Source organism: Talpa europaea (assembly GCF_964194135.1).
Source record: "Talpa europaea genome assembly, chromosome: X".
Classification (NCBI taxonomy): Eukaryota; Metazoa; Chordata; class Mammalia; order Eulipotyphla; family Talpidae; genus Talpa; species Talpa europaea.
In genome coordinates, this window is record NC_140081.1 from 9,510,016 (window position 1) to 9,535,457 (window position 25,442).

The following is a 25,442-nucleotide window of genomic DNA, read 5'->3' on the forward strand; positions in this document are numbered from 1 at the left end:
ACTAGAATTAAATTAGCCCTGAACCTGGAAATTCCTCTTTTAAAAATTCAGTCTAAGGAAATAGGCAGGGAAGGCAGAAGGATGCATATACAAGTATGTTGTTCATAAGATTAAAAATATGGTCGCAAACTAGTTATTAAGTGGGATTAGTTCAATAAATGGTTGGAAAGCTCTACAATGAAGGTGGACCCCAAAGAAGATCATGCAGCTGTCTGACAGGAAAAGGGGGCCCATAATATGTTGTTTTAAAAAACAGGCACAGTTCGTATGACCTCATTATTGTATGAAGAGGGACATGTGTGCACTGCATGCGCATTCAAGCTCAAAGTCTGGAAGAACATATATAAAGTATTGACTACAGAATATTGACTACAGTTGTTCCCAGACAACAGGATTAAGGATAGTAGCATTAAGGGTGACTTCTATGAATTCATATTTGAGTTTTATTATTTTAATAATTACTGCAAAAAGCTCCTGCACTCAGAGAAGTAATAGAACTATTGCCATTTTGAGAAGCAAAGAGGCAAAGGGCTCGGGGAGCACTCATCTACGCAGAGAGTGGTTCACATGCCACAATTTTAAGGGTCACGGGGCTACCTTTCCTGTGCCATCTCCAGGCACTAGCCTGAGGAGGTTAGAGAGGCTCCCTAGGGTGTGCCCGGTACCATCTTTGAGACACCGCCACATTGTACATTGTACATCTTGCAGTCAATCGTGTTTTCATTCATTTCCCAAAAGAAGAGTCACCAGATATGTAAATATCTAATGCTGATTTCTACTTTTCAGAAGTCAGATTTCTCTCCGTGAGTTTTTCTATTTGTCCAATGCAAATTGAAGATAACTTTCAATAGAAAAAGTCCTCAAGGCATTGTAGATGAATACACTTTTATTTTAGCTAACCACTGCCTGTACTTACCTCCTTCCAGGCAAGCAACAGATGCCATTAAAAAAAAAAAAAAAAAACCTTCAAGAATTCCTCCTACTCTTTAAAATGTGTTTCCTTTTTGTTAGGCTATTTTCTTTCTTTCTTTCTTTCTTTCTTTTTTTATTTTGTAATTTAAAAAATAGTATAAGCTAAAACCAAAAAAAAAAAAAAAGGAGAGAGAGAGGTAAGTATTTTATAGGTATCAACTCTCTCCTTAATTTATATACATATATATATATATATATTTTTTTTTTTTTTTAGCGAAAGACAGGAACATGGAGGACACATGACACATTGTTAGTCTTACTTATCCTAGGGTTTATTTAGAGAATTTTATTTTGTGTTTGGAAAATGACAGACTTCTGCTTTTAGGTAGACAAATAAATAAAACTCACAGAGAGAAATAAACTTTACTAACCAACTTTTAGGAACTGAAATCATTTAGAGTCCTTATTTTACTCTATACATGAGAAATGAAATATAAATGCTCACTACCACAAAAATTAGCCAAATATCTTTGCCTCTATGAAATATAGTCTAATAGCACCCAGAAATCACTACTCACAGCGTCTCCATTCATAAGGAGCACTCCAAATGTCCATGTCCCCGAAGAGTGAAATGCTACATAGCCGGCTCACTCTGCCTGGACGTATTCTTTTTCTCCTAAGTTAACCTGAAGAGCAAGCTCGATTTGTTTACTGCACAAACATCTGTAATTGCTAAACATCTCTGTGACATGGTGTAACAGTTACTGCTTGTGCAAACTGCCCATCTAAATTACTCTGCAGTATGAGCACATGAAAACCCAAGACACAGAGAAATTGGAAACATCTGTAAAAATTAATGGTCGAATTGACCAAAGGAGGGGGTGGGGGATTAAAACAGCTAAATAGTTCCAGGGCAACATTTGACTTTAGAAAATAATCCTCCATTTTAAAGGTTCCTCCTTAGCATGGCCACAGCTCCCCCTCCGTGGGGGGCCCTGGCTGGCACACACATCATTTTAACCCACCAACACAAACCCATTACAAGTCTTATTACAAAACAGTATAGATAAGATACAAGTTAAGGGGTTTTATCGCATCTCTCAAAGCAAAAGAAGAAATACCTCTTCTCCCATCATGCAGTCAGCCTCTTCTCTTCAGTTTGAAAAAGGTCCCAGAACTACCCTGGAACCCTCCTACTTCCTTCCAACAGCCAAAGGCACGGAGCCTGAAGGACCCAGCCTAACCCTGAGTCATACTTGGGACCAAATGAGCAATGGGGAGAACAAAGCTGACATTTGTTTATGGTTCAGGAAGCCAGGGCCAACTCAGGGCTTGGGAGGCTGCGAGAGAGAGGTCCTCCTTCCTCGCCCACGTCGCTGCAGGATCTAGGCAGCCTCCAGGACCTACAGGTGTGGCCGTGCAGACAAGGGGCGCACTGAACCAGTATTTATTTGGCAGGATTCAGTGACCACTACCATTTAAAAATGTGAGAGAGAACATAAAAGGTCCACTCTCTAGCCACGAGTAATATGATTGGAGAATGAGAAAGATCTACAACAGGGCTTGTACATGAAATGTCAATTGTGAAATTACCTGTATCTTCAAGAAAATGAGTTGTATTATACAACAATTACTTATTTCAAAAAAAGAAAAAAACTAAAGAAGGAAAAACAGCCATAGCTTTACAGAAACACTTCCCTAGGAAAAATACAGCAAAACTGTTGCCAGCTAAGCCATCAGTAGTACCCTATCAGGATAAAATGTTTAAATAGCAATCTTGGTTTTTCCCCAAATGAGACACCATTCTAATCACCACTTCAATGAATTTAGAGCCCAGTGGTTAATGGCTGAAAACTGTAGAGTCAGAGCGTCTGAGAATAAAATCCCAGCTGGGCTACTTCCCAGTTGTGTGATTTTGAGGAATGTATTTAGCCTCTGTTCACCTCAGTTTGCTTATCTGTAAAATGGGGATAACAACCCAGAGCTACAGGATTGTCTGGAAGATTAAGCAAGCAACATATGAAAGTGCCTGGCCCAGGAGAAAGCACCCCGTCAGCCACTGCTTCAAATTCAGGACAACTTCCCAAATGCAGCCTCCAAATTAACTGGATCCTCACCTTACTCACATTCTCACAGACTTAGACTCTGAGGAACTGCTTCCGTTGTTGACTGGGGCTAGTTTTAAAATTTTTAGATTACATTAATTTAAAAACCATTTATTCGATATTTATTAACCACCTGCAGTGGGTCCAATTCTGCAGGGCACTTTGAATAAGATACACTTCCAGTTCTCAAGAAATTTGCAATCTGCTCAAGTTAAGTTTGTATGTTACACAAGAAAACAAATGTGAGCGATGTCACTAGACTGGAAATGGCCAGGGTAATGCAAGGGCTACGGAATTAGCGTTTGCCATTTAGAGGTCAGATAAGAAATCACCTTAGCAAAACCTAATTAGGACAAATCCCCCGACCAGAAGAATTCCAAAAAATTGGTGGAGACACTCCTCTCTCTAAAGGAAGAGCAGTTAACACACCAGTCCTTGAGCGTGAGGTGCACACAGGACTTCCTTCCAAAGAGCGGAACAGAGAAAAGGGGAGCTAACAACAAGTTCACAGCTGACAACTGACACTGCATTAGGAGGTGACCAGGGTCAACCTCAGCAATGAGAAGTAACGTTGGTGGCACCGCGCTCTATGTGACGGCAATGGCACGTCACCTCCGTGGCCCTCCTCCCCCAAATCCATCACTTCTAATCCTCAGAAAAACATCAGACAGAGGCCAATTTAAGGACATTCTGCAAAATTGCTCAAAATTGCCACAGTTCTGAAAAACGTGGCAAGTCTGAGAAAGTGTCACAGCCAAGAGGAGCCTAAACAGACAGGAGACTGATGTACTGAGATCCCGGGACAGCCTGGAGACCGCGGGCAAAACCTGAGGAACTCTGAGTAAAGGACAGACCTGAGTTAATAATCATGTACCACTATTAGCTCACTAATCGTGACAAACGTATTGTTAACAGGATGTTAACAACAGAGGAAACTGTTCCGTGCATGGTTATGTGGAAGCTCTCTGTATTAGCTTTAGTTTTATAGAAAAGTAGTGAACTACTCTAAAACTTAAAATTTATTTACAAACAAATTAGGAAGATGTCTGCTGCATATGCATAAGCATCTGTGTGATTTATAGACACACATGATTATGCTCATGAGCACATGTGAATGTATTTAACAATGCCCTTCCAACTTGATTCTTAAAAATGATCTCAACACCCTTAGCCTACCTATTAACAAAGACAGTTAAATGCTGACTCCTGGCTTTTTGCTTTCCATAATACACAAAAGAGTTTTCTTTGAAAGGAAACTTGGCTCTTCTGTGATTTCTGCTGCCAACCCAGGCTACAGCGGCCCAATTCAAAGAGTGTGCATGAGGTGGGCCCATCTGCCCCTTTCCAAGAGCTACTAGAAGTTCCTGGTGCCTGGCCAATTAGTCATCAACCACGGAGCCTGGGGCTGGCAATTCTCCCAGCTACTTCCTATCCCATCTCCAGTTTACATTGCCCAGCGCACCCCCCAGTTATCTCTTTAAAGTACAAATATAATCAAGCCAATGATGGAGAGAACTCTCCCACCGACTCACCAACCCATTCAGAGGTGCAGCTCCTACATGGACTGGCAGAGGCCTGGGGGAAGAAGTCCACCTCTGCCCCAGTTTGCCATCTCCACCAAGATGGGAAAGACCCCTACACTCCAACCTAATCCACCCGTCTCCACAGCCATCCTCGCCCCTTGTCCATGCTCACGCATGAATTTCCATTTATGTTTTAGCACTTTGTTTACTCTCCTTGAAGAGATCTCCTCGACACCCATTCCTTCCTTCTCAACCTCCAGGAAAGTGAGTAGTTCCTTCCTCTCTAGTTGATGCTTTGGGCATACCTCCAAAAGTCCTCCTCATGTCATAGTTACTTTAATCCATTTATATATATATACCCACTTCTCTCCCAGGTAGGGACAACACAAAGTACTACATGAGAGGATCGTATCTGAGAGCTGATCATCCCAGGCATGGTGGGGGTGAGGCGGTATTAACTCCGTTCCAATTAACTACACCAGACTCAACCCACCCCAATAATCCACCACGTGAAAAAATCTGCATGTATTATGTTAATACATGCCACCTAGCTGATTCCTTTCCAAATGGATTGCCACTCATTAGCTCATTTATCTAGAAATTTCAGACCTGCCACCAGTGATCCATAAAAGGCATTCAATAAACCTTCAGTGAATGAATGAGCCAATTAATGAACAAATGGAAGAGGGAATCTGTAGCCAGATCATAAGCTGGATCCAAACAGAGTGAGTCTTCCTTTATAATTTGACTGGATGAAGATGAAACATTACATTTATTCACCCAGTCCACAAATATTGAGGGCCAACTACAGTTTAACAATTATTTTCAATGAATTGCAAATATAATTGCAATTCCTAGTCTGTGTCACGGTAACACAGAAAAGATCCTAAATCATGGCACTCATTTTTGAATGGCTGATATTTAAGATTTGGTAATGTCAAACAAACAGCTACCAGAGATAAAGCAAAATTCAATTTTACTTCTCTGAGCTTACACTTTCCCATAATAAGAAGTTAAAGAAATGATCCTGGAAATTGCACTGCTATTTATAGGCACTTCTTCGGTAATAACCAGAAGGACAACAATAATAACCACTAACATTAATCAAGCGATTATTATATGTTAGGCATTTTTCTACCCATTTTTCATGTTACTTAATCCTCACAATGACCATAAAAAGCAGATTCTCTTGTTAGTCTATTAGAGAGGAAGAATCGAAAGCACTGAATGCTTAAGCAGTTTGTCCCAAGAAGAGGTAGAACTAGGATATGAACTTGGACAGCCTAGCCTGCATGCTCAATAATCATTTTGCTCCTTAAGACATGATATTGCTGTGATTAAACATTTCTTAGAAAACACACTATGTTGAGTGCTTTATGTATGTCAAAGTATGTCAAACATATGCAAAAACAGCGAACCGCACCTAACATGTCAAAGAATAAAAATGTCATCATGTTTCTGGTTTCTTTTCCCTACCAACACCCCCTCCTTACTTTTCCTCCATAAGGATACTTTAACAGAGATGCACTCGGGAGAGGTTACATAAACTAATGTCTGAACATCTCAGACAGTTCTTTTAGCCCAGGTAACCCATGGGTATCTTAATACCATCTGCTCAATTAAAATCATGGATTTTCCAGCTGCTCAAGACATGTCACATGATCTTATCTTTCTACTGAAATGAGGGACATATGACATCGTAGGTCTCAGGCACAAGGTTTTGACCCAGTTGTGTTTCATTAGTCAAGGAATATATCATCAGCTCCTAAGGATCCCCGAGTTTATTTCTTGTTATCGAAGGATTAGAGACATAAATCTTTCATTTTTAAGGAACTAAGATCATTGCTGTAGATGTTTACGTGCTTTAGTATAAAGTTGATGAACTTCCACTAGAATGGATAAAAGACTGCCTGTGATATGCATGCAAATATTAAAATTTCTCTTAATGCTATTTGGCTGATTACAAAAATTGATTAGTAGCTCTGTTCTATATGATTCTAATTCCAATTTCCTGTTATAAGTAAAAGCTACAATGTTGATCTTATAAAGGCATTAATTTGGATGACTGATTCTACAAATGAGATTCAAGATGATGAGAACTGAAAAACAGACTGTCACAAATATAATGTCTAGCTGTGACTCTAACAGGAAATGTAGAAAAAACACAGAATCATTTCAAGAGAGAGAGAGAGAAGTTACCAGTGTGAACAGCTAAGACAGGGAGATTACGGGAAAGGAGCTTCTTGAAGAATTTCTTTGTAGGGAGTCCAGCAAACAACCAACCAGGCAAACCATGGGATTTCAAAGTAATTTTTTCAGTCTGGCTGTTTAAAGAGCCCCAGTCCCAAAAGACTGCTTTTCGCGATCACTAAGGGGACCAGTGGTACCTACAGAGCCTGGGCTTAGAATGGGCTGGCACCAAAAAGCCAGGATCAATCTATGAGAGACATGTCAGCTTGGGTTTTGTGGCTCATCTGAGTATCTGTAATTTACTCACCCACGTGTGATATCTGACACTCATTTCCCTAAGTGTTTACCAGGTGTGGCCATCTGAGTGACTCATGAAAAAGGAAGGAAGAGGGACAGGCTGGGTCGAAAAGAAGTAGCCTGATGAATAAAGTCCCTCTCAGTCCACAGACAGGGACACAGAAGATACCAGCCATATTCATGAGAAATCACATTCTGCCTGGGCTGTCTTCTTGCTTATAGACTTCCAGCCTAATTTCTAAGGCTGATGATTCCCAAGCCTACAGTTCTCTCTTGATCAACCGAATTATTTATCCAACTGCCTGTTGGATGCTTCCACTTGATGGTTCCACAAACACCTCAAAATTCAGTTCATCTTAAGACTGAATCCATGACCTTCTTCACAAAATATCTTTCTTCTCCAGTGATCTCTAATCAGGGAGTGACTCCACCATCAACCCAGGTGCTTAAGCTAGTTGCCCAAGGCTTCATCGGCAAGTCCTCCCTTGTCTTTCTTCCCCAACGTACTTTCAAACTTCTTGATTCTACCTTCAACGTAGTCCCCCAAATTACCCATAACAGTTTAAAGCTGCTAGAGAGAAAAGCTACTTTTCTTATCTTGGTGTTTTCTTCCATGGATAGGGGAGTCTGTAAGGACACTCTCTGGACACTGTTGGCCTCTGGACATGATTGAACACTCGTAGAACTCTCTACTGCTTTATTCACTCTCTCCTGGAAGAATGAAATGATTTATGTTATAGGTGAGTTTAGGAAAATTAAACTGAGTGCACTCAGTTAGTGCACTAACTTCCTCTTTCCTCCTCTTGGGAGGTGGCCTTCTCTGCTGATCCCAAGGGCAGGCATTTCTATCTCACATAGAAGGACCCATGGTGGTCCAATGTTGCTGAGACTGGATGGATAAGTCTGTTTAATTCTGGGATCAGCTGGCAGGCCCATTTGGCTCTCATACTAATCCATATCCTTCAACTTTGCCCTTGTCAATAACAGCACTGCAATATAACATAGGGATAGAATGATACATACATCACAAGTATACAGTTTGAGAAATTTTCACAAAATTAACTAAGACCTACAAAAATAGAGACATATCATGTTCATGGATTGGAAAGATCTCACTTCTCCCTCAAAGTATGATAGATTCAATGCAATTCCAATCAAAATCCCAGAGGTTTTTTTTTTGGGGGGGTTGGGGGACAGGATTAACAAACCAATTCTAAAATTTGTATGAGAATACAAGGGGCTAAGAATAGTGCAGGGAATCAATCTTTGAAGCACAAAGATCAAAGACTTACACCACTAGATATCAAAGCTAACAATAAAGCAACAGTAATTAAGGTAGCATAGAATGGCACAGGACAATCAGACCAAAAGAACAGACTCCAAAGACAGCCCCCCCACACACAGCTGCTCAGGTCATGATAAAGGTGATGTGGCTGTACAGTGCAGAAAAGATGGTCACTTTGATAAACAGTGCTGAGTCAACTGCATACCCATACTGGAAAAAAATGAGTAAAAATATTATTTTGATTGTCCCTCCCTGAACTATCTTCTTAATTGGCTGGTTTAGAATCTCAACTTCTCATCAGGAAAGTCGATACAAGTTTCTCTTATCCTCTCTGCTGAAATTTAGTTACATTGTCTTATGTAATCTACTCCTTACACTGCAGCTTGGAGTATTTTCTCAAACACACCTATCTGATCATGTCATCTTCTTGCTTAAAATGGCCTCTCAATGCTCTCAAGATCAAGTCCAAACTCTTTAACATGATCATCGGGCCTTTCATGACGTGGTCGCTGCTTCTTCCTCCATTCTCACCTGTCCCCATGTCCCGCTGGAGCCCAGGCACATGTTTTGTGCCAATTTCCCTTCAAGGGATTTAGACATGTTGCTCTTCCCACCTTGACACATCTGTGCTCCTTTGCTTAATGAATGCCTACTGAACTCAAGGTTCTTGGCCTAAACATGACGTCCTTTAAGGAAAGTAGGCACACATGCACCAGAACACACACCCCCCAGCCTCCCTAAGGACTCACCATTTCTTGCCATGCCAAAGGCTCCCTCCTACAGCACAGCCCTGGGTTCTCAGCACAACTATGGCATTCCCCATCCCTTATTATTATTTCTCACTTACTTTTCTGCAACTCCTGATGGCAGGGACCTGGTATTACTTCGCAGTGTATCCCCAGTGCCAAGCATATAGTGAGCACACAGTAAGTAGTAGTTGAAATGAGTCACATTCGCAATTTCAAAGTATGTTAGTTATATAATATATTTTAAAAGTCCTATGAGGTAAGACAGGTATAAAGAGTACTCCCACTTTACAGATTGCCCAACTGAAGCTAGAGACTTTATCCAGGTCAGTGAGCTAGGACGATGGTAGCATGCCCTTCTAATCTTATGATATATAACCTGGTTTATCTTTAGCCACACTTTGTCTGCTCTTTTGAGGTAACACATAATTTACCCACGATCTTGGTTTAGATGGTACATTTTTTTTGCAAGATTTTTTTCCTTTAGCCCTTTATCAAAGGAAATTTCTAGCATGTACAAAAACACAGTGTAGTGAAGCCCCATGCATGCACAACCCAGTCTCGACAATTATCAATTCATGATGAATCTTGTTTCTTCCGTGCCCCACCCACTCTCCCATCTTTCAAATTACTGGAAGCAAAATCCCAGACATTAAATCATTTTGTCTGTAAATATTTTAGTTGAATGGTGCATTAAACAAATCATTCAAACCCATATCCAACTGGCAGTATTAAAAAAATTCATAAATGGGGTCCTTCCTTCTAATTCAATAAGTGAAGCAAAAATATCTACACTCACAATATCCTTGTTCACAGCTTGGGGATATGTGTTAAACAGTATCTTTCTTAGTATATAATCTAATCTTCCACACTGAATCACGCTGGGCAGGGTGATATGGATTAAAGAACAGGTAAAATAAGCATAAAATTTTCTGCTGACTCAGAAAAGTGGACCTCAAAACACCCAACCTTGAATGGAAAGTGTACTTCGCTGCTTGCTGCCGTGAACAATTGTCAGATTCCTTTTTCCGTCATCCAGGTCATCACACCAGCCATGTCAGAGGCCAGCTATCCCAGTCTGAGCAGGAAGACCTGCTTGAGCCTCACCTAACAAAAACTGTCACATGAAATCCAATTTGTGTGTCTGCAAAACCCAAACAGCGAGCTCAATTCTCAAAGCAAACATCCTTCCTTCAACATAAATCCTGGACACAAAAACATCTCAAAAGTGATGGGGGGGGGGCCTCCCTGGTGGCGCAAGGGGTTAAGACGCAACCTGTGAAGCTGTCTGCAGCCACTGCAGCACTAGTTCCATCCCCACCCAGGGAGCAACCCACATGGCGCAGCAGACCTCTCCTGACTCCCTGCTGCTCCCCTCAGCAGTGTACTTCGGTCAATCTGCCTGTTCTGTTCCCCACTCTGTCTCTGGTGAATCCTCTCACACCCCACACCTCTGGCCTGTACCCCAGCTCATGAGTGCATAAATAAATAAATCTTAAAAAAAAAAAAGTGATGGCAACCAGGTTGTGCACTAGTAAAAACATTATCACACTCATCAGCCAGGTTGTGCAATAACATAATGGATCCATAAATCTCTGCAAATCTCCCTGGCACCAATAGCAGGGGGGTGGAGATTGTTTTGAATTCTCTTAGATGCTGTAAAAAAATTGACTACAGCCAGTAAAGCAGGCTGGGAAGTTTATGTTTTCCCTAGAGGCTTCACAATGAGAAATGGGTTAGGGAGCTGCCAGCACATGGCTTCATTCTGCAAACATTCTGTCTCCAATGAAGATACGCACCCTGCATATACACATATCTGTAACATCTCTACATACTACTCTGTTGAAGCTAACATTTCATGTCACCAAGAACCATATAATAAACCTCTTTGGTTCACAAAGATGAAGTGAACCATATTTTCAACTATCATCTGCTATATTATCCCACCCAGTCCTTTCATTTTACAGATTGCTGTGATCTCTAAAGCATGACGTTCATACAGCTTTAATATTATTCATTCCATTAGTATCTACTGAGCACCTACTATGTGCCCCACATTGTTCAAAGTGCACAGCACACACCAATGAACAAACCAACAATGCCCATAATAAAAAGTAAGTTTTATATTAGCAGGATTATATGATATGAAAAAAAAAAAACAGAGCAAGTAGGACGTGCCAACAGGTGGGTTTGGCATGAGTGGGCTGAGGCAGCCTCACTGAAAAGGCAAGGTCTGAGCAAAGTTTCCAGGGAGGAGAAGCAGGCAGCCAAGCCAGGTGGAAGGTGAGAATCCAGGCAGAGGAAGCTGCTATGGCAAAGGTCCCCGAGGGCGTTTGTGGCATGTCTGAGGAAGAGGAGACCAGGACGGAGTAGGCAAGGGAGGAAGTCCTAGAGGTAATGGGGGTCAGGTCACCTGCGCTTGTGGGCCGGAGGAAGCCTTTCACTTTGGTTCTCAGGTGAGCCTCTGCAGGGGTGTGAGCAGAGCGCCATGGCCTGACATGAGTTTCCAAGGATCACCCAGGCTTTGCTGCTGAGCCCAGACTGTAGGGGACAGGAAGCAGCAGAAGCCCTAGCAGAGGCCACTGCAGCATGGTGAGAGCAGGGAGCAGCAGGGTGACGCGCCGGACGGAAGCCAGACATACGGAGGCAGCGCCGACAGGGTGGCTGCTGGATCAGTCACGGGACGTGAGAGAAAGACAGGTGCCAGGGACGACCCTGGGGGCTGCCACTGACCTACAGGGAGGACGATGGCAGTGCCTTCAACTGAGATGGGGAGGGCTGTGGGCACAGTGGTTTGAGGGGATGGTGGTGAATTCGGGTTAGTTCAAGCGGGTAAATACTGAAGAACTTCAAGTGGAGAGGCTCAAGTCAGGGGCAGAGAGGGGTGCTGAGGTGCACGCACGGGAGTGTCATACCCGCCTCTGCTATCGCTGCTAACAATAACCCAACAAATTACCAATGGGTCAAACATATATTAATAGCAATAAAAGATACCTACACAACGCCCTTCTACACTGAGAAGACCAAGAATCAGAAAACAAAGAAAAGGAATCAACTTAGCCTCCCGATTCAACGGTCCTGTTCATGTCAATCACTTGAATAAATGAAGAAAGACTGCATTCATCGCTTCTCGCTTCTTCCCAAGCATGGGACTCAACGCTTTGGTAAATATTTACAGGCGTCTGTAACCGAAACAGGAACGCGTTCCCAAGATGGGATACTTACTAGAAACTTCAGGTCTTGAGAAGAAACATCATATATTGATTACTGAAGGAAGCAGCATTGGGTCTGAGAAGTTTCAATGAAATTAGAGTTTTCAGTGAAAGAAGAAGAAACTGAGAAGCTTCAGTGAAAGAAAGACGTTTCAGAGAAAGAAGAGCTGCAGTGTAATTTCTAAGCATCGGCCCTTCCTGCCTTACTCATGTCTAAGGGAATTAAGTGTCCAAAAGTTTCCTTTATAGATTGTTCCTGATGACACTGGGCAGGGCTGCGGCGGGGGAGAGGGGCGGAGGGGAGAGGCGAATGGAAGTTCCACAGCTGCAGAAGATGATGCAACTTTAAAAAATTCATCTCACCCAAAAATGAAAAGCATTTAAAAGCCACCAACAAACCTGCATGAGAGGAGCTGCCAACGCCCCACCCCCAAGCCTGCTGGCACAGATGCCAAAGCAAAACCTGCAGCCCTAAATCGAATTAATAAACATTCCTTAAGCTCAACACAAGTGAAGCTTATTACATTCTGGAAAATTCCACAGTATTTATCAAATCCTAAGCAAGGCTATGATGCTTAGAAATGTACCACAGCAGACATCATTGACAGCCACAAGCTCGGTGGTGCTGGGTGTATTGCCATGGCAACCGCGTACTCAGCAGCAACACGCTGTCTGCCTCTCACTAACCCAGAACCAGAGGCAGAAGAAAACAGCCTGCTTCCTGACGGTGACAACGCAGGCAGGCACAGTGTGAGGCATCTCCCTCATTCACACAGGCAGGAGACTTCCTTTCAGTGGTCTGAAATCACTGCCACCAAACTCCCAGACAAAAAACCCACACAATCCCTCCCCTCCACTGCAGAACCGGCAAACACACACAAGTGCAAAGCACTAGAGAACGGCACAAGGGAGGAGCGAGATTCGTGGGTGCCTGAAGTGTCAGGGTCACGTGCTCACTTATGTCAAGGCGGGAGGGGGTTTTCTGGGGAGGAAATGGAGACGCGCCAGCCCATTTGAAAAGTCATCCTGAGAAACATTCCACAGTGAGGAGATCAGCAAGAAAAGTAGCAGCCAACAAGAACACGGGCCTTTCGAGGGAAGCTGTTCCCACGCAGAGGAACGCTGCAGAGGGAGAGGGTGAACAGCTAGCCCATGAGGACAGGGAAACCCCCAAAGAAGCATAGGAAGTCTCAGGCGCCAAGTCCTGCAGTGTGCTTTTGGAAACTCCACATTATGTTAGAATGTAACAGAAACTGTCAACATACCTTTTCCACCGGTAGAAAGTCATTCTCGACTTCAATCGACCGTGGTCTTAGTTTTATTGGCTTGTCTTTGAAAATATCTCCAAAGCCCACTCCCTTAACTTTCTTCGGCTGGATTGCTGCAGTGGCGACAGTCCCGTTGGCACCTTCAGATTTGGTACTGCTAGAGTCACCCCCATCACTCTCGGAGCCGGTGGTTTCCCTTAAACCTGTCAAGAGGGGGGGCGGGGAGAGACAGCTCAGACATCAGCTACAGCCAGGAAGCACCTCACAGCCAGCTGGGAAGCACCTCTAAAAACGTCACTGGGTGCAGGACAATTTGCACTGGGGGGTTTCATTTAGTGTGTTGGATGTGTTAAGTTTGGGTGACTCAGTTTTTGTTCGAATTCCACACCCCAGTGTTTAATTTTAAGAAGTGAATCACAACTTCTTGGAAAATCTAATTTCAAAGCAGATCTCTTTGTACATGTGAAAGTTCACCTCTCTTCGACCTAGTTCGGATCCACATTTTCTTTGCCATAGTCTAAGAAATAACAGCCTTTCCCGCACCCTCCTCACCCTCCCCAGGACTCAATACCACATACTGTACTTCCAATCTCTATGACTCATGTCAATTAGCAATTAGCAATGAAAGTAACATTTCCTAAAGGGAAACTGTAAAGCTAAAAGCTATTTAAACAAATTAGCAATTAAAGGAACCACACAAAATTATGACTGCCAAAGAATTAAATCTCTTTGGATGGCTTCACAAGGAATAAATGCATGCAGACATGTCTCTCTAGGAAAGCATTAAACCAAACTTGACACTAAGACACTTGCACTGGCAAGATGATCGTGTTTGTTAAGGAGGGAAAGGAAACCGCCCTCCCAGAGGCCAGAATTCCCCAAGCTTCAGCTCTTCTTCCCTCCTTAACACCCCCATCTTGCCAGAGCAGAATCCCTTTCCAAAGAACACTGGGGACATGACACCCTTCCTTTGACCTCTTGTGCCACGTGTTGGAAGTCATCAAAGAGTTACCAGCAAGACAACATGGACACTTACCTCTCGAGATTCCTCCTCCCCAGGCTCAGCCCACAAACATGTTCCTAAAAGGAAGAGCCTATTTGTTTCTAGTTAATTTCCGGGTGTACATGCTTGCTTCGACGGTCAGCACATCAGTCATGCCATCAAAGGGCAGGAGTCAAAGGATTTTTTTTTCCGAAGGATATTTTATGAAATACTAAATTCTGCCAGGAAACCTGTCCCTAAAAGCCTCTGCATGTGCAGGACAGCTCCTCACTATTTACTACACAGCCCCTGCTGACACCGGTGTCCTTGGGAGGAGAGCACACCGGCAAATGTTGTTCTCTCTTAGTCAACCGTGCCTTAGTGTTCTATAGGTAAGGTGGCCTCCCAGGAAATATGAATGATACACCAAATAATTGCTCACATAAAATACCCAAGTCATTCAAATAAAGAAGTCTCAGGGCAGGAAGGAACGCTTAAATGAAAACAGATAAAATATAGCAAGGCCGTTATAAATTGCTAACAAGTTTCAAAATCAAAGCCTTAAAGCGATGGCTGTGTTTGTTGCTGCGGCTGCTGTTTTCATTAAAACGGCATTTATAAACCCAAAAGGAGGGCGAGAGAAGAGGAAGAGGCCTGATGTACGTTTCAATTAGCTGAAGCACAACATTTGTGAGCAATAACAGAGGACAGCATAACGAGGAGCACCCCACCACGAAATCTAGAGGGCTGGATTTGAGTGTGCAGACATGGAGAACCCCCTAGATGAGCTACCCATTCGTGGGTTTATTTGTTCATTGTTTTTGGAAATACCCCTGCTGGAGATATAATTTATGGAGTCTAAATATTGTGTCATTTCCCCTTTAACATGTTCTCATTTTGCTGTATGGATTCTTTCTCTGTGATAAATGGCTTGTATATTCCTTTCTGGTTTGGAAAGAACCATTTGAGGGCGGAACAGAGAAACAGTTAGTGGAAAGAAACCATCCCCATCCCCCTCCCACCACCGCCAGAAGGCAGCAGGGCAGACAGATGATGGCAAGGTTGTGTGAGTTCTTCAGAGAGGAATCTGAAGGATTCTCCCATCATTCCTCATTAGCTGGAACCATAACATTTTCAACCACTGCCATCCTGATTTTACTGAGCTTCTGGTTTCAGGGATTTGCTGCCTTCCGGGCTCAACTTAATAACTTGATATTAATCACTGTGAGAAATACTCTTTACATTACACAGGGAGAGGTTTCACAGTCATTCAACCACACAAGCATGGACTGGGAAGGAAACACACGGCAGATTTTTCTTCCAGAAATTCTGGCAGCCTGCTTCTATCACTTTAAGTATGTAAATTAAATTATCTGCATATCTGGGTTGCTGAAATAACTCAAAATCTAGTTCCTTCCCTTTGGAGGAAAGGAAAGGTGACTTTTTATTTTCATGTCTGGGACTGCATCTTTTAATTACTGGCATCCATTTTTACACACACTATTCTGCAAAATGTCCCCAGGTCATGCTCAGAAGGGCAGGTGATACCCGCAGGCAGCACAAGCCCGCCCGTGGTTCGGGGACCGAGGCCAGCCCCGGGCACTGTACCCGCACTAGGTGCTGGTACTAGCACAACATGTGCAGAAAGGGTGCATGTCCTGAAAGACTACAGCAGAGTGCAGGGGAGCGACTTCCAGATGTGTGGCCAGCGGGCTAGCGTAACGAAGACATGCCTGCAGGACCGGGCATCTGTCCATGGGGGAGTCCAAGTAAAAATAACCTTCACCACAGACAGCTTGAGAAGCGCAGTCGTAATGTTCACATCTGACCCTCCCCTTCCGTCACCTCCACATGCATATATGTGCATGCAGGTATGTGTGTGTGCATGTATGATGTGTGTATCACATGTGCACATGCGCACAAACAGGTAGATGTTTTTCTTTCAAGGGGAAAAAAGGAACAAAGTCTCAAACTTGCTTTGGCCAATCGTGTAGTGCTGTGTAATTTACCTTAACATTCCAGCACTGCTCACTTCACCCTGGCCCGTTTTTCTCTATTTCTAACTAACAGTCACATGAACAGTGCTTACTGCATGGCAGAAACTGTTTTAAGGGTTTCAACAGATTCATTCATTAATCTCATTTCTTTCCTTTCCCTCAATTTTTGGCAGCTTTATTTCACAATACAAAAGGCTACACGCTGGCCCTGCCAACAGAAGTCTGCCGTGTGGTGATTGGCTGAATGAGCAAAGCAAAACACCATTTCTGGCATGGGCATTCATGCCAAATTCTGATTTCTGTGAACTCCGCGATGAAGAAATGTCCCACTCAGAAAAAGCAGTCACGGGCGAGATCGGCACCTCCCTGGGAAGCCATCTTCCACCATCCCAGAAGCCCAGAGATCGTGACACAAATCCATATGCATGACAAATGCTGCCGACCCCTTCTCCGCACGCAGGATGCATGCACGCATGTCACACACATGAGAAAGGCACAAAGCGAACGAGAAGCACCAGGGGCTGGAGGTGGGAAAGCTCTTGTAGCACGCACCAAGGACACGGCACTTATCTCAGGCAAGTAAGTCCATGTCCTTGGATCAGAAATTCACGCAGACACTTGGCAGAAGCATGAGCAGCTCAGGAAAGTGCAGCTGCATCAAAAAACACAAGTACCCAGATCTTATCTTTACAATTGCCTCCTCCTGTTAAGGTCACTCACTGTAATAACGTCTGTGGCCCTCCGTCTTGGCCGGTGCAGCTCGGTACAGAATTGTCCCTTCAAAGGTAGTCTTTCCTGACAGTGAATGAGAGAAGAGAAGGGGAGAGAAAAACAAGAGAGGGGGAGGGGAGCACATGATGGCAAAAGAAGGAAGAGGAAGAGTCTTTAACTGAACTTGCCTTCAATGAATCCGCTGCAAGTGCTTCATCCACAAAATTAATTAGAGACCATTAGGTAGAATTTTTAAAGAATTTTCCAGAATGAGCCCCACGTCCCCATGCAACCATAATGGCAATGAGCACCCAGAACCGGTGCTCGCCTCTACAAATGACTGGCATGTCATGAGTCCCCAGTTTAAAGCTGGAAGCCAGTTCAATATTATAACTCAAGAATAAGAAAACCTGGATTGACCAGAGGGAATCCAATCACTCAGATTCCTAAAACTCAATTGTACAGCACAATCTGCTCTTTGGGGAGTAGGACTCAAGCAACACATAGATTTAGGATCACTACTTTATCTGCACCCCTAGATGCTGTATGATAGAAACTGATATTCATGATCCCAAGCTTCTAAATAAGGCATGGAATTTTCTTTTAAAGATGTTATCATCCTCAGTACCTTTAAGCAAGAAAATGTACTAATAAGTGATGGGGTGGTTGGGGGGGTGGTTTCACCCAGCAGGTTTGAAACCAGTAAGTAACCTCCACGTCAATGTAAGGGGCTTTCTGCTTAGCACAGAGGACACCATGAAACCTTATTTCTTGAAACATCTTAATTGAGGTATTATCATATCATTTGTGAGACTGTACTGAAGCATGAGCTCATAGGACTTACCCAGTGCACAATGCTCTCTTTAGTTGTTGTTGCTGTTACAAATACAGGTTATCAACAGCATAGGACTGGACACATGCTCAAGCCCACACCTCTCTACAGCCATGGATAAGTACACAGAATGTAGGATACACTTGTACTGCCCCAGTATTCTCATTCTCTCTCTCTCTCTCTCTCTCTCTCTCTCTCTCTCTCTCTCTCTCTCTCACACACACACACACACACACACACACACGTGTGCGTGCCCCACAGAGAGTACCACCAGCAGGTAAAATGGTTTGCTAAAGGTAAACTCAATGAATACATGCATTAGTCCACCTTACTCAAGAAACAAGTTCTATTATGGCTTGTAAGCTAAAGAGCAAACCCAAAGCCAGTCCTATAGCGTGATGATCAGCTGAGCCCGACAAGAGAGGCTTTGCGGATGAAAGCCAGAGAGTGAAACTGAGACAGGAGAGAACAACTTTTCTCACTACTTAGAAACACTTCACAGGGAAATGGGAAAACCCAAGAGGAACCATAATGGCAGCTTCTGGGCTATGTCATTTCCGAAACAGGGAGGGAAGTGTGAGTGAGCAGGCCCACAATGTCAACAGGATCAGGTATTCCGGCTCCCATGTTCTGCAGGCACGATGCTGTGCTCTGGCCTTGCAATCTGCCCCCCTTTGACAGATGTGCTTCAGCCAATAAAAGCAAAAGCTGACTGTAAACCACTGGTCACAGAACAATGTGAAGAAGTGACAGTGGTCCAAAGGTTCTCTTTGGACTTATAGCTCTTGAGGACTTTGATGACAAAAGCAGAGCAAGTCACAGTGACTAGTTTTCATTTGGGCAATTTTGTATTCTGGTTAACTGGAGCCATTAAGGCAACATTACTCCAAAAGGCAGCTGTTTTGTGAGCTAGGCCCTCCAAAACTGAACAGCCACCATCCTCTCAGCGGCAAAAAAAGTGGGCAGAGAAAGAAGCCAGGATTCCCATCAAGTGTCGCTGCGTCCAACATAACCTCCTTCTGTTCTTCCCGAGGGCCACGCCTGAGACTCCCGAGGTAGGCCGGGCCCGACTGCCCCTGTAAGGCAACCTGAGGTGGGCCTGTGGGGAATGGCTGCAGACACACACATTCCATCTAAAACAAAGAGGTGGGCAACTGCAAAGTTCATGAATATGAGTCATGTTTATTTCAGTGGGGGAAATACTCTACTGTCACTATTAAATATTAGTACTTGGCAAGTGGCAAACATGGTAAAAGGAAAGAATTTTAAATTTTCAACATGAAGTCTTCGGCAACAAAATCTAATTTTGCTGGAATTCTGTTTCATCAATTGCTAATTGCTCTCCACTCTTAATTGAATGGCATACACACCACAAATATTATCTAATATTTAAAAAAAAAAGTCTAGAGATGCTGTAGGGTGTGCAGGGTGGAAGCTAGCGAGCCTGCGTTTAGTTTTTATAGCGAGGGGCACTGATCTAGCAGTTTCTTACAGCTAATGAAATACAGTATTTCTCGATCATGGGAGTAGTTTGCCATATATTTTAAAAGGTGATTTCCATCTTGGTCTTGGCTTGACAAGTAGCTAATGCATATCACAACTCAAAATTTGAAAATAAGGAATCAGTAAAATAAGAAAGTCCATTCAAAGAGAAATCTTGTGGCTATTAAAGATTACTGAAAGAAAATGCAAATTTGCTCACGTACTAATGATGGGAAATAACTGAAAATGTTTCTGTAGCTATAGGACTGTTTTTAACAGCAGGAGTACTTTCAGTTTTACAATAATTTTAGAATCTAAGAAATTAAATTTTATTTTAAAAGATGGTGAAACAGAAAAGATCATTTATATCTCAAATGTGAAGCAAAATATGTACAAAACTGAAATTAGACAAGTCATATCTAGATTTCTTTCCCTCTCAGTCCAAGTAAATCTCATAGATTCAGGATGTTTTCTGATTGTAACAGTTGATAATTAATTCTAGTTCACATTGAATTAATACTAGCATGTGGGAAATTGTAACTGAAGAGGAAAATGATTACTCACGATCTATGATAATAAGAAATGCACTCAACTGTACTCAGGTTTAAGTCTGTCAGATGCTCTCTGAGAGGGCAAACCACAGGCCATAGAGAGGGCAACACCCAAGGGCGTGTGAAAAGTTACATAGACTAGTGGCCTGTTATCTCAGAAAGCCAGCCCACACCCAGGACTTGATTTCACTGGGCTTCAGTGTTCTGATACCAGGCTAGATGTTCTCTAAATCCCTCCCCCTCCCCCAACATAAGATTCTGCATGAACTATTACTGCAACTACTTGGGTGTTTTGCTGTCTTGTTGTTTTTTTTTTTTTTTTCTTTAAAAACCTAATTTGCGCAACTTTTTTTTTTCCACTTTTGATCTGTTAGATTGAGTCCATTTCATTGTTTCATGAAAAATTCCTTCTTGGCACCATTTGCAAGTGCTAATGAGTGAATAGATCTGGGTGATAATCATCAGTGGCTGCTAACATTCAAAAAGAAAGACAGCCAGGCAGTTTGAGCCTCAGCTGAACTATTTATCACCACTTATGAAGGAGTCTGAGAAAAAAATATAGGTACCAAACCAAACCCTTAGGTCTAACTAGAGTAACCACAGCAGAAATAAAACCAGCAAAAGGCAGACAATAGCAAGCTAGTGGACAAAGGACCTCACTTTCTTCAGCAAAAATTTACAAGGAAAAAAAGAGACACGAGGGAAGAAGTTATAAATTCAGAGACTTAGACATCAACCAATCACAATGTATGTACCGGCTCTGGATACAGATTCAAACTAAAAAATTGTATTTAAAAGTAGAAGACAATTAGGGAAAGTGAACACTGTCCATATATTGAATTACATTAGGGGATTGCTATGATTTTTTTTTTTTTGGTGTGAATGATATTTTTAAAACATCCTTTTAGAGATACATATTGAAATACCTATGGATGAACATGTCTGCTCTCTGGGGCTTGGTTCAAAATAATGTGGGGGAGGGTGGTGCAGTAGGTTAATTCTAGCAAATTGGCCTTAGGCTGATAACTGCTAGAGCTGGGTGATGGCTACTCAGGAGTTCATTATACTGTTCTCCTGACTTGTGTATATGTTAGGAATTGTCTGTAATAAAAATTATGAAAATATTTTTGAAAAAGCACCTTTAAGGTTTCATCAGTTTTATATAAGGTTTATATGATGTTTCCAAATTTAAACAGGCAGCAAAAATTTCCTGCTACTGTAACAATAAATTTTCTTATTTGAGATAGAATGTTTAAATCAAAATATCAACCAATACAATTGCTATAACTCTTTCCTTGATAGAGGAGATGACCCTGAACAGGGATGTAAAGTTTAGAGATTTTCAAAACCAACTACCATACATAAAAGGACATCAGGGCAAAAGGAAAGCAGTTCAAGCAATATGCTGTCATTTAAAAATAAAAATGCCTCCTTGCATATTTCAAATACCTAACGAGTGTCCAGCTGTCTTGCCACACTTCCTTATCAATATAATGTAATGCTTCTATAAAACCCATCCATTGGTTGATAAAATTCACCTGAAAACTATCCTCTGAATAATACCCTCGAAGACTTTCTGAAAGTAGAAATGTGAGAACTATAAATACCCAATAAGTATGTAATATCCTGGGGGCTGGGGTAGGGGTCACGATAACACGATAAGCTCAAGGACACATCGCATACAAAATTTTCTTCATCTGCACCAGGATATAGGTTTTACCAGTCTTTAAAATCCTCACCCCAAAATGAGGCTACAAGAGAGGGAGGGGGAGACACACTGGGGAGGAGGCCCACTGGACTATGGTCGAGGATGATGGGTGCCTGAGTGGTGGGTGCGGTGTGGTGACAGGCATCTGTCTGAAGAGGTGTGATCCTGGGCCTCTGAAGCACATCCGGTATTATAAATCAAAGTTACCGCAATAAAAAATTTATATAAAATAAAAACCTCACCTTAATGTGCGCTAGCATTAAAAATGAGAGAATTTTTCACACAGTCTTCTAAAAATTACCAAAATGGCAAAAATAGTTTAACTTACCCCCAGAGCCATGTATTAATTAAGCAATCTCTGTGAAAACTAATTTAAAAAGGGTATTAACTGGGCTGGTCTAACAAAGACTTTAGTTAAGTACAGTTTAGCTCAAACCTGTGTAGAAAGTGACATGTCTTTGGTGCATTAACTCCCCTTGTCTTTCTCGGTTCTACGATAAACTACCGTAGTCATAAAGATGTTATCCTTGGAGAAATGGTAAACTGGGCCTCCCGGTGCAGGCTTTTCTCCTCCAACTGCCTTGACTGTAATTATTTCAAAATAAAAAGGTTTGCTTTTGTTTTGTTTTCTTTTGAAGTAAAGTACAATGAAACCAATCCCAGTCTCTGGGGATAGGAATAAGCAGATTCATTCCAAAATCAAAGGTTCAACTTAGAAAAATCCTACTAGTCTACATGATTTCTGCATCTGATATGTTCTAATTCTATAAATTTTACCATCAGAGTGCGAACAGCGACTGACAAGCCTGTCAGAACACTGAGAGATGCCATTTCTCTCTCTTCAGGGCGTTACATCACTTCAGCAAGCCCCAGGGACAATGTCATCACATCTGCGCTTTTCTGACGCTCCTGTGACCACCGTGGTCTGCACATCCCCAAAGGACTGGCCTCTCTGCCTCTGTATCCCACTGTTTCTCAGACACCCCACTAACAGAGTACCTGGGGTGCTTTCTCAAACTTCTGCCAACATGTGCATCCCCCTTGTTCAACGTGAGCTTGCTGAAGGCAGAATGTGGTCTTAATGGTCTCTGTGACGCTGTCTTTGTAACAATAGGAACTAACACCAGGTTGAATGAATGAAGGATAGGAGGAAAGAAGAAAAGATGGATGACATGGACAGACAGACGGAGAGGTGGATAAGCCCTCTTCTCCCTCACTGTCTACACATATAGGAAGATTACAAAAGCCACATTGCCCTGACAGAAGCATCTATCCTGACCAGAAGCCAAGCCCTTCTGGGGACATGCAACCCCTAAACAAGGGACAGAGTCTGTGTAACTGAACATGGCAGCTGAAGCAATTGAGCTGTCCCGGTTCTGAAAATAAAGGTTTTTGCTGCCTGAGGGTAGTATCTACAAGAGAAACTGCCCCTCCCAAGCATGTGAAGGAAGGCAAAGTGATTGGAGAGGCCATTTCACTCTGCCCCTAACCTCCTGCCTCGGGATCACATGCTTTGAACGGAGGGGTCAGGCAGAGTCAAATAGCCATGTTATTGACTTGGAGAGAGTTATTTCAAAAGTTCCAAAAATGCAGAAGGCATTACCAATTCTGACAGCACAGCTAAGATGGCAGAATACCAACGGGTCAAGGCTTTCCCAAAGAGGGTGCCCGATACTCCCAGATTTCCTTTTCCATGAACACAGTACTCTCCCACATACTAACTGGTTTAAGTCCCAAGAGTTTATGATGATTAACAATGAAAGTGACCATTTAGCAGGGCCCTCTAGGGTGCCCTATACGTTCTTGCTACCGGACTCATAATACATTTTCTCATGGAAAGAACATTATAATGACCTGATTTGGTCCTCTCTCCAACAAAGGCCATTCAGTCCACAATACCCTGAGGTGTAGTACTGTTATGAGAGCAAATTACCGGGCACCATACTATCCCGGTGTGCAAAAGGAGACACCAGGCAAGTTAGGAGCCTGATGTTCTACCTGACAGCTAAAGCAACTCATACTATGAGAGGTCCAAGGACACTTTCTACCCTTGTGGCCCTCTTGGCTGGACCATGCCAGCAGAGAAGGCAGCAGAACTCCAAGATGCTTCATTTGCTCCAAAATCCCCTCCCAACTTTCCTATCCAAGACCTTCGGATGGAACGGGGTTCAGCAATGGGGGGGGGGTCTTAGGCTGTGACAGTGGGGGGAGAAGGTACAGTTAAGCAGTGAGCACTGCTGTTTCTATGTATGACAGGCTGTACGCGCCAGAGCTGCCAAGGTACCAAGTGAAGGAGGTGGCCTGAGGGCGCCTCTGGAAATGCCTCCAAGTGGGAATCTGCAATCACGCTACTGGTTAAACAACAGACACAACTAACTCGAGAATACACTCCTGTCGGAGCTTCCCAAATGGAAAAGAAAGATGCTTAATTATTGTGACATGACTGAAAAGTCCTCCTCTTATTGGAAAGGGAGGTCGGCAAATCCAGGGGGTGGCATGCCACTGTGACACAGCCGATCCTCTGTGACACTGACGCCCATGACCCTGGCTCAAGACAGCACAAGAGATACAGAGATGCCCACAGAGGAAGCTGGGTTAGCGACTGGGAGAGCAAAGCTTCCCGGTCCTGACCTTTTGTTCCGGGAGCTGGAAAGGGCAGCAGAGAAGCTGGAGGGAGGAGACTTTTGGGCCCTGGAGAAAGAAAAACCTGGAGTTCGTTCTCGCCATGGTGGAGGGACGCTCACCCCAGGTGGGGCTGGCCTCTCGGCTGTCTCATCAGACTTTCAAGGGAACGGGCATGCAGTTGTCCTGAACACAGCACTTCTTGCCACACTTTTTTTTTTTATGCCATTTCCCCCCCAGTTCCTCAAAGGATGCTGAAAAATATTAACAATCCCATGTGGCTCACTTTAAAAATAATTATCAACTTAAAAAAATAATTATCAACTTGCAGTAAGTGATACTTCAGAAGTATATAAAGGGACAGCAAATGGGCCACCCATGGGGCAGTCCTACTGGCGTGCGTGTGGCGGTCACTGAGCCAGAGACATACAGAACATGTGGCTGCAGGTCACATCTGTATAATAACCAGCCTGCCGCACTGCGGTGAGTTAAGCAGCAGCATCAAGAAAAGAGCACAGGCCATGGAACAGAAGGAAGGCTGGAGTGTGCCCATCGGTGCCCCCACCCCTTTCCTGCACCGTGGGGTCTTCCTTACTTGACTTGGACAGCTGTTCATCCTGGGAAATGCCGAGGTCGTCCGACTCCCCCGACAGCTCCTTGATGAAGTTGGAAGGAAACATTCCGGTCTTTCCATTGAGCACGCCTTCCCACCATCCTTCTTCCACCTGCAGGTGCAAAGAGAGCAGACACAGGGGTCAGGGGAGATGTGTGGTTCCGAATCTTCTCTCCCAGCTTAACGCTGTAGAGCACAGGGTCAGCACCGGGAGAGCCGGAGGACCCAACGGTTAAAAGTTAGCAGGGCACCATAAAGAAGACGTCCGAGACTTAGATTCAGAGTCAGGAAAGGGGGCGTAATCTGGAGTCCATGATGTATGTGGAGAAGAATTAACACTTCGTTTTCCCTAACCTCAAACTAAACTCTGGTGTTGTGTTTGATCACAAATGCAGGTAACATGCCA

General features: G+C 43.3%; 1 protein-coding gene across 7 annotated transcripts in view; it reads right to left on the reverse strand.

Moving 5' to 3' along the window:
* SH3KBP1 (SH3 domain containing kinase binding protein 1) overlaps positions 1-25,442 on the reverse strand; it is a gene marked incomplete at its 3' end in the record, with an annotated part of 264,383 nt that overhangs the window by 110,194 nt on the left and 128,747 nt on the right. For 3 of the 7 annotated variants that reach the window (XM_084258276.1, XM_084258273.1, XM_084258270.1), the window contains exons 4-5: positions 25,019-25,148; positions 13,536-13,741 (exon numbers count right to left, since the gene is read on the reverse strand). In XM_084258276.1, coding sequence (XP_084114402.1) covers positions 13,536-13,741; positions 25,019-25,148 — 336 coding nt within the window. Of the gene's footprint in view, positions 1-13,535; positions 13,742-17,237; positions 17,313-24,432; positions 24,493-25,018; positions 25,149-25,442 lie in introns of all 7 variants that reach the window. The other 4 variants (XM_084258274.1, XM_084258271.1, XM_084258275.1 and 1 more) reach the window with 2 other exon arrangements.